The 9,957-nt window shown below is 43.6% G+C and overlaps 1 protein-coding gene across 1 annotated transcript; it reads right to left on the minus strand.

Moving 5' to 3' along the window:
* Window positions 1–1,299: 1,299 nt before the first annotated feature.
* On the minus strand, window positions 1,300–5,997 carry LOC125514270 (syntaxin-22). The gene is made up of 7 exons (XM_048679578.2): window positions 5,500–5,997; window positions 5,211–5,304; window positions 4,952–5,088; window positions 3,061–3,135; window positions 1,933–2,090; window positions 1,759–1,859; window positions 1,300–1,678 (listed from the first exon to the last, which is right to left on the minus strand). Exons 1-7 carry the CDS (start codon window positions 5,667–5,669, stop codon window positions 1,613–1,615), a joined length of 801 nt encoding a protein of 266 aa, XP_048535535.1. The 5' UTR covers window positions 5,670–5,997; the 3' UTR covers window positions 1,300–1,612.
* Between the last annotated feature and the right edge of the window lie 3,960 nt (window positions 5,998–9,957).

Below are 9,957 nucleotides of genomic sequence, written 5' to 3' on the forward strand. Positions count from 1 at the left end.
GACGAAAAAACAAAACTTGTCACTCAAAGAAACTTTGAAAGAAAAAGCACCGTTTAGAAACTATTTTTTTTTTGTTTTGCTAGAGCTCCTCGGATTTCCAAACACCATGAAAATTTGCCTGCACCCGAGCATCTTGGATGCCAAAAGAAGTAGGAGGTATTTCTCTGGTAGTGATAAAAATTGGCAAAAGGAGTCTAGGTTTCAATTATGTAACTTCTAGACCTAATTTGATTTTGTCTAAAACTGGCATCGGTTCCGTTTTCGGGAGGGATAACTTGCACCATAACTGCTTCTACAACTTTTTACAGATGGAGAGTAGGAAATGGACTTAATATTAGCTTCTGCCATGATATTTGGTCAGGGGATTGTTCCTTGAAAACAGACAGGGCGATTCAGTCTGAGCTACTCTTGCCCATGAAGAGTAGCAAAAAAGAAAAAATAATTCTGAAAATTTTCAACGTCCAAGATATTCGGGTGTGCAATGCGCGTGCAAATGTTCGTGGTGTTTGGACATTTGAGGAGGTCGTGACGAAAAAACAAAACTTGCCACTCAAAGAAACTTTGAAAAAAATGCACTGTTTAGAAACTTTTTTTTGTTTTGCTAGAGCTCCTCAGATGTCCAAACACCATGAAAATTTGCCCGCATCCGAGCATCTTGGATGCCAAAAAAAGAAAATCGGATTCTTTTGAATTTTCTTTTTTATCACTGTTCATCGGGTGTAGATGAGCCTGAGCTCAGATAGCAATTACAATTTGTTTATATATATGTAATCAACAGGACTGTTCAGTATCCCAGGTCTGGGATGGACCAACCTGAAGTTCTTTTCAGGAGATGTGTAGATGTGAAGCTTTTCTGAGATTAGCAAAAATTGCTTTGCTTGTTAGAAACTGTGACTCTTCCTTCTTATAGAGATTGCCCAGTCTGGCTATTGGAGCCTTCTGGCTGTTATTCTGTTAAGTCCTTCTATAATGCCATAATCTTTGGACATGTGGTCTCACCCCAAGAATTGATTAGGAAGATTTTGACTCCTCAAAAAAATTATGTATTCCTTTGGTTGTGTTTTATAAGCAAAAATCAACTACGGATAATAATCTAGCTAAGAGATGGACTGTCGATGACATGGCTTTCTATAGTTGCAACCGACAAAGCTGACACGATTAGGAGGCCTCTAGTTTGCTCTTGCGGCAGCTGGTCTAAAGACTTGTGGGCTTTCCTTTTCAGACACCAGGACTTGTCGCTTGTTTGTTGCTTAGGACGAACACGTTCCAATCAAGTGTTTCAAGACAAAAATAGCAAGGTTGAGAATGAATAATCTCTGTTCGCTTTATTCAGTAGAAATGCTTACAGAATGTCAAGTTTCTGACTCAAGCAAAGCAGCAAACAAACCTTTGTAGGAGAAAAAGAGAATTACTGTTCACTCAGGGCAAGCCGTGGGAAAAAAAGGACTCACGCCACATAAGAATACGCACTCACAAACCACAAGGAGAAAAGAGGGGAGAAAAAGAAAATGTACACTTCAGTTAGCGACAGTCTTCGGCGCACAGCGAGGATTAATCTTGCACGTAATATGGCTCCTCAGGGTGCACCAATAGGCTTCTAAGCATTCGTGTCTCAAGATGCCAAAACTATTATCACGATAAGCAAAACCACCCCAAAGATCACCATAAGCAGGCAAAGCTGCACATGAAATGAATGGGTAGGGTAAAGAAAATAGCTAGAACAGTGACAATGCAGTAATTTGTACGAGTCTAACGTACCAAGGATGAATTTGACTTCTGAGTCTTGGACGCTTTGCCGATTTCTTTCTTCGCTTCACTGGTCGCAGCTGCAGAGTTTTCAATGTTGCTGTCGACTTCCTCTGTTACCAAAGATGACGGCGTTAGCTAGTAAGTCAAGGAACAGGAGTGCGCAGAATGTAATGTAAAACGTGCCTATTACGCCTCCTTGCGCATGCACGAGCGTAGCAAGATCCTTAAATGCTTCATGTACTTCACCAATCTGCTGTTGGATGTCTTGAATCGCCTGGTCCCTTTCCTCGATGATAGCCTCATTGAAAACAATTTCATTATCCAATTGCAACACCTCTAACCTGCAGAGTAGCATGGCACATCCGAAAAAATGTGAGAGGAATGGATTCCTTTTTTTGCGGGTAGAGAGAAATGGATTCTGCTGATTCTTGCATACAATATTGATCTTTTGGCTCAAAAAACACATATTAGGATTTTAATTAAGAATCTTGCATGCCATATTTTAACACCATGTGTTTCAACAAACAGGACTTGCCAGTCTAAAAAGGTTATGTGACATAGAGCCCCTATGAGCTTCCCTATGTAATGAGGAATCGAGCAAAGCCCAACAATTTAGGACTGAAGAAATTCTGAGTTAAGAAAGAAGCTTTGGACACATATTGTTCATGGGTTGACAGAGGAGGCTGAACTCTAGGACTTGAATACCTCATTGTCCCTTGGTAGTTCAGTGGTAGAGCGATGCGCTGATGTTAATTTACTGGTGTAGGTTTGAATCCTACTTGGGGAGATTTTGTAAATAAATAAATAAACAAAAGGGATTGCTTTGACCCTTTGGAGTAGGTAACTCAATTGTCAATGCAGCAAAGCTTCAATTCATATGGCAATCAACTTGTACAAACTCACGATTAGTTACCACACTGCACAACACAATTTGGACCCGGTCAAAATAGTGCATGAGCAGCATATTCTACCTCTAGGGAGGGGGGGGGGGTCTACAATTTAGGCATGAGACCTGTTAAAACATATAATCGGATCAAGAGACGGTAAAACTCATGAAGCAATGTACTGTCTACAAGACAAACTAAATACTGCAGGGTATCAGCAGTCTTTTACACAATCTTTCAGAAGTTCATAGTGCCTATTCTATCACAGCCATGATCAAGTATAAAAAGGATGCAACTACAATAGTTGAATGTTTTTCATGTGAGAAGTGAACAGATAGTGGTAAGCAAATAAAGCTAGGCCACTGACAGCAAATACCCTGCCACGAACTTGAAGCAATAACAAAAAAAGGACAACGAGAACACTGACCTGTTTGGTTCTGCAAGCAATGCGCGCTGTTCAGGCATTTTATCAAAATCAGATCTTCCATCATTCATAGTATAGCTGTATCACAACAACAGTAAGGGATATTAAACTAGTCAAATCTGCACAATAAAGAGCTTATGTTTCCAACAAAACAGCATCACCAGCAGAAGCCATCGTCAAATTTGCAAGTAAAAAGTGGGGTAATTACAGAGAACAGGAAAATACTATCTTATACTATTAGTTAAATGAGCATTTTCTGCATATACCAAAAGGGAGAAGAGTTGCTCTACTTAAATCCCGAAATCAAGAATGAACAATAATAAATGCTTGATTATGCATGCCAAACAAAATCCATCAGTCAGAGAGAGAAAATGTCAATACAAGCCAGACAGTATCCCTGCTAGGGGTTGTCAGTATCGGGAATGATTTGCCATGAAAATTGCCACAATCAAGTTATAGTTTTCTAGAGCGGTATGGTATGGTCAGAATGATTCACATACAAAACATCATCCAAATGATCCAATTATTCCAAATTTAGCCTTCCCCATTTCTCCAATAACGGGACAAAGTAGGACAATACTACTAGCGACTGGTTAGAATTAGATGCACCCCACTAATATGTCCACTGTGCCAGATCAGTAAAGGGAGCCTGTGCGAGATGTGCCCCTGCACAGAGCCCCCAAATATCTAGGGCCCCCAATTTGTTTATACGTTCTATACTTATTAAAAATAATTATGAGATTAGTCATGAATTGAAGGATTATGCAATAAATACATGAGTTTTACTACTGTGTATCTGAACACCGCATGCAAGCCTCTCCATTTTCATCTCGTCCAATCTCAGCTGCACATTTCTCTTCTAATTGCAGCGCACCATGCTCTTCCTCTTTCAATCACATGGGTAGCAAGCAGCATCCATGTGAAATTAACTACAACTTCAATTTTCTTCATAGTAGTACACCTTTTGACTAATATTTTGTTCATAATTTAAAAGGGCAGCCCGGTGCACGCAGATCCCGCTTGCGCAGGATCCAGGCAAGGGACCGACCACTTTGGGTCTTTTCAAGTGCTATAATTTCTCCAAAACATATCTAAACTTAAAATTTTGAGTACATACTTATGTTCTACAACGACACAAGATATACTTAGTGGATTGGCTATTATAGCACTTGAAAATGAAGTTTAAGAGTATAACTGAAGAGGAATGATATAATGATGGAGGGGCAGGCCTGGCACAGTGGTAGAGTCTCTCCACTTGTGGCCTGGAGGCCCTGGGTTCGAACCAGACTCCTTGCAGAATTAAAGGGTAAGGCTGTCTAGAAATTCCCTTCCCCAGACCCCACCTTGTGTGGGAGCTTTCAGCACTGGGTATGCCCTGTAATGATAAAATGGTGACACATTTATGCTACTCGCTTAATGCTCGTGTGTTGCTATTGAAGTTACTTTTTGTTATATATTATCAGTTGTTTAAACACTTGTGCCACCATAGTCCCAGAGTGGCTGAGTATGTGTAAAATGTAAAAAATTATCTCAAAACATACATCAGTTGAATCAACCAATAGTCCTCCATAGAATGGATGACAGCTGTGGTAATTCGAATTAATTTAAGACGTGAATACAGTACACTGCCACCAACTCAGATCTTTATAAGAGTAAAAATAAAGAAAATATAAATTTGTAGGTAATGATTCCAAAATTTTATATTTGACAGTCGTAGCTCTTAGAACAATTATTAGTGGTATGATATGAAAATAAAACTTTTCACCGGGCTCTCAGGTACGGCCCTGAACTGTGCAACTCCTTTTAACATATAAATGTAGCTATTCATGTGTAATGAAACACATGAGATAAAACTTCTGGATGAATTGATATTAGAGTGGACAAGTATTATTACCTTGGCTGAGCACCCTGGGGAACAACCGGCTTATATGCCATCTCCCTCTGAATTGCAAGATTCTGAAGTTTCCTGAATTCCTCCATCGTCGCAGCAAAATCTTTGGCAAGCTTCATGTCAGCTACCCGCTTGTCTGCCTGCAGGTGACACCCAAATTCATTAGCTTATTTGTTTAAAGGGCCTCATCCAGGCAGAAGTACTGAATCTTGATCTAAAAGAAGGGAATATAATCGTAGAAAGGTGGTGAAATATTACTGACACTAGTTCCAGTGCTCTTGTCTGCTTCAGCAGCACTCGTCAGCTTCTCCTTCGCATCCTTCGCCAATTGCAGGACTTTATGACTAGTCTTCTGCCTGCGAGGAAATCGTTGCGGCGCACAGTAATTCAGAAAGTGACACCAGCATGCCGTGAAGGCATTAGCCCCCTCGATCCTAGTACCAGTTAGAGCACAAACTATGTGCTCCTAACTTGAAATGGGCAAAATTGTTCCAAATAACTAGCGCACGATGAAATTACGCGAGCGAGAGGAGAGGGGGTCGAGGACAGACAGCTGATCACGGAGGGCGGGCGTGTCCTTGGGCGTGCCGAGCGAGTTGAGGAGGCGGCGGTAGGAGGACACCGCGGTGGTGATCTGGAAGACGAGCGCGCGCGTGGCGTCGGCGCCCCTCCCCCTCCGGGGCGCCTGCAGCGCCCCGGACTCCAGATCCGCGAAGCTCATCGCCGATCCCTCCCGCCCTCGCGCGCCGGCCGATGCCCGCCGTCGGGCCCGTCCACTCGGTCACGCCGTGCGGCGAAAGGTGGCGGGGGCGGTCGGCCGGACTCGCCGGAGCGTAGCGGGGTACGGTAAGGGCAGCAGGGGTCGCCGTCGGTCGCCACCGGCCACGCAGTGAGGTGCGCCAGTTTCTTTATTATTCCATGGGATGGATTGGCTGTTGTTGCGATCAAATTGATTGATGGGAGTGGGGGTGATGGGGCAGCACGAGGTGCCACGAACTGGAACAGGCGTCGCGGGCTCGATCCACGCCCGGAATTTGGGAGGAGCGCTTGGCATCGACCGCACCGCACCCCCCGGTCGCGGTCGCACCGCACCGGCATGGGTCCAGCCGGGGCCCCGAGGACGAGCAGGTCGGCCGGAGCGCCGAAACACGATCACGAATTATCGTCACCGTCTAAGGTCTAAAAGATCTTATATTGGTTTATAGAGGGAGTACCTCTTTAATATTGTTTGGCAACGGAGGGTTATAGAAAAAATCTCTATCACGACTAGCCAATCTGGAATGGCAGGTTCTTTACGATGAAACCAGCCCATTAGATTTTGTAGCAAATTTATCTTGATAAGCATCATTCATATCGTCATGACATAAACATAGCAAACGTCAAGTTCATCAAAAAAGATATTTCAAACGAATTCAAGGGATCAAAGCATTCATCCTTGTGTAAGTATAAAGGAAAATTAAATAATGTATGGGATAAAGATTTATTTTTTTTAGAATGTGCGCACGGGTGATCAATCCACTCTTTCTCCTTTTATTCTTCATTCTCCCCCTCATCTTTTCATTTAATGAGCTCGTAGTTTCAGCAATTTCTTTTTCCATAGGAGTTTACAAAATATTAGTCTCTTCCAGGACAGCATGCATCTCTCAATAAATTCTTTAATATAAACATTAGAAGTATAGTTTTGAGAACAATATTTAAGTATGGAAATTTTTCAGATTTGTAAAGGGTACCACCACACTTTTTAAGCAAAGCAAAGACTCAATTTCATAGGCACCTTTAAAAGCAAAAAAATCTTCAATTTGTTCGACATCATAGTAATTATAAATACCATTAACATAAGAAGTCGAGATTTCATTACTATTAAACTTACATTACATTGGTAGGAGAAGTGTTTAGGGTCCTCAGAACAACAAGTAAAATCATGTAAGAGCATAAATTCCAAACGATGTATTTGATCAGTGTTTTCCTTTTTGAGACAAGCGGTAACACGCAAGATAAGCATGCTCATTTAATGATTTTTCCTCAACTAAGTTAGTTGGGTTTTCAACATGAGCACAAACGAAGTGAGGATAATCCAAGTAGAAAGCTTCGACAGTAAAGATTATAGGTGGTTCCTCAACCATTAGGTTAGCAAGTACAACTATTTTTTTGGTATTTTACATTTCATACCCATAACTAGAGATAGAAACAAGAGCATAAAGTAAAATCTACTTAGAGATAAAGTCAACAAGCACACATGAGAATACTCACCCCACACTATTGATCCCTGTCGGTGTCAAAACCGGCGGATCTCGGGTAGGGGGTCCCGAACTGTGCGTCTAGACCGGATGGTAACAGGAGGCAAGGAACATGATGTTTTACCCAGGTTCGGGCCCTCTTGATGGAGGTAAAACCCTACATCCTGCTTGATTAATATTGATGATATGGGTAGTACAAGAATAGATCTACCACGAGATCAAGGAGGCTAAACCCTAAAAACTAGCCTATGGTATGATTGTTGTATGATGGAGTTGTCCTACGGACTAAAATCCTCCGGTTTATATAGACACCGGAGAGGGTTAGGGTTACACAAAGTCGGTTACAATGGTAGGAGATCTTGAATATCCGCATCGCCAAGCTTGCCTTCCACGCCAAGGAAAGTCCCATCCGGACACGGGACGAAGTCTTCAATCTTGTATCTTCATAGTCCTAGAGTCCGACTGAAGGTATAGTCCGGCTACCCGAACACCCCCTAATCTAGGACTCCCTCAGTAGCCCCTGAACCAGGCTTCAATGACGACGAGTCCGGCGCGTAGATTGTCTTCGGCATTGCAAGGCGGGTTCCTCCTCCAAATTCTTCATAAAAGTTTGTAAACACTAAGAGTAGTGTCCGGCCCTGCAAAATAAGTTTCCATGTATTGCCACAGAGAGAATAATATTAACACAAATCTAATCTGCTGACGTATTCCGCAGCGTGACATCACACTACGGCCAAGCCTTTATTCGAATCGTTTTCACTTTTCCACCTCAGCGTGTTTTGCGAGGCGGTTTCCTTAGCACGTCTTGTCAAAGCAGAGATCATGTCCTCCATTTACGGGATTCTCATCAATACGGACGTGGGTAACCCAACCGCGCCATTTATCACGGCGCTTGGGAGGCAAGCGAGTTTTACTAGGCTGGTGGGGACGCATAGTCGCATCCGCTCATATAAGGGGATAAGGATCCACCTTTTTACCTACGCCTTCTTCCTCCTTTGCCTATCCATCTTCTGCGCACCTGAGCTCCAGCGCCCAAGCCCGCACTTCCTACCTCAACCTTCTCCAACAATGTCCGGAGCGGGAGGCAAGTGGTGTTAGGGAACGTAGTAATTTCAAAAAAATTCCTACGCACACGCAAGATCATGGTGATGCATAGCAACGAGAGGGGAGAGTGTTGTCTACGTACCCTCGTAGACCGACAACGGAAGCGTTAGCACAACGCGGTTGATGTAGTCATACGTCTTCACGGCCCGACCGATCAAGCACCGAAACTACGGCACCTCCAAGTTTTAGCACACATTCAGCTCGATGACGATCCCCGGACTCCGATCCAGCAAAGTGTCGGGGAAGAGTTCCGTTAGCACGACGGCGTGGTGACGATCTAGATGTACTACCGTCGCAGGGCTTCGCCTAAGCACCGCTACAATATTATCGAGGATTATGGTGGAAGGGGGCACCGCACACGTCTAAGAATGTGATCACGTGGATCAACTTGTGTGTCTAGGGGTGCCCCCTGCCCCCGTATATAAAGGAACAGGGGGAGGTGCGGCCGGACAGGAGGAGGGCGCGCCAGGAGGAGTCCTACTCCCACTGGGAGTAGGATTCCCCCCTTTCCTAGTTGGAATAGGATTCGGGAGGGGGAAAGAGGAGAGAGAAGGAAGGGGGGCGCCGCCCCCCTCTCCTTGTCCTATTCGGACTAGGGGGGAGGGGCGCGCGGCCCAGCCCTGGCCACCTCTCCTCTCTTCCACTAAAGCCCACTAAGGCCCATATACCTCCCGGGGGGTTCCGGTAACCTCCCGGTACTCCGGTAAAATCCTGATTTCACTCGGAACACTTCCGATATCCAAATATAGGCTTCCAATATATCAATCTCTATGTCTCGACCATTTCGAGACTCCTCGTCATGTCCGTGATCACATCCGGGACTCCGAACAAACTTCGGTACATCAAAATGCATAAACTCATAATATAATTGTCATCAAAACCTTAAGCGTGTGGACCCTACGGGTTCGAGAACAATGTAGACATGACCGAGACACGTCTCCGGTCAATAACCAATAGCGGAACCTGGATGCTCATATTGGCTCCCACATATTCTACGAAGATCTTTATCGGTCAGACCGCATAACAACATATGTTGTTCCCTTTGTCATCGGTATGTTACTTGCCCGAGATTCGATCGTCGGTATCTCAATACCTAGTTCAATCTCGTTACCGGCAAGTCTCTTTACTCGTTTCGTAATACATCATCTCGCAACTAACTCATTAGTTGCAATGCTTGCAAGGCTTATGTGATGTGCATTACCGAGAGGGCCCAGAGATACCTCTCCGACAATCGGAGTGACAAATCCTAATCTCGAAATATGCCAACCCAACATGTACCTTTGGAGACACCTGTAGAGCTCCTTTATAATCACCCAGTTACGTTGTGACGTTTGGTAGCACACAAAGTGTTCCTCCGGTAAACGGGAGTTGCATAATCTCATAGTCATAGGAACATGTATAAGTCATGAAGAAAGCAATAGCAACATACTAAACGATCGGGTGCTAAGCTAACGGAATGGGTCAAGTCAATCACATCATTCTCCTAATGATGTGATCCCGTTAATCAAATAACAACTCTTTGTCTATGGTTAGGAAACATAACCATCTTTGATTAACGAGCTAGTCAAGTAGAGGCATACTAGTGACACTCTGTTTGTCTATGTATTCACACATGTATTATGTTTTCGGTTAATACAATTCTAGCATGAATAATAAACATTTATCATG

This window comes from Triticum urartu, chromosome 6A, assembly GCF_056163025.1.
Source record: "Triticum urartu cultivar PI428250 chromosome 6A, HENAU_Tu73, whole genome shotgun sequence".
Classification (NCBI taxonomy): domain Eukaryota; kingdom Viridiplantae; phylum Streptophyta; class Magnoliopsida; order Poales; family Poaceae; genus Triticum; species Triticum urartu.

Excerpts from the sequence above, each read along its gene's own strand:
- LOC125514270 (XM_048679578.2), bottom strand. The coding sequence starts at position 5,669 with ATGAGCTTCGCGGATCTGGAGTCCGGGGCGCTGCAGGCGCCCCGGAGG. Across the intron at positions 2,091-3,060 it reads TTGCTTGCAGAACCAAACAG|GTTAGAGGTGTTGCAATTGG; the intron begins GTCAGTGTTCTC and ends GCTACTCTGCAG. Across the intron at positions 1,860-1,932 it reads TGCGCAAGGAGGCGTAATAG|AGGAAGTCGACAGCAACATT; the intron begins GCACGTTTTACA and ends CTTTGGTAACAG.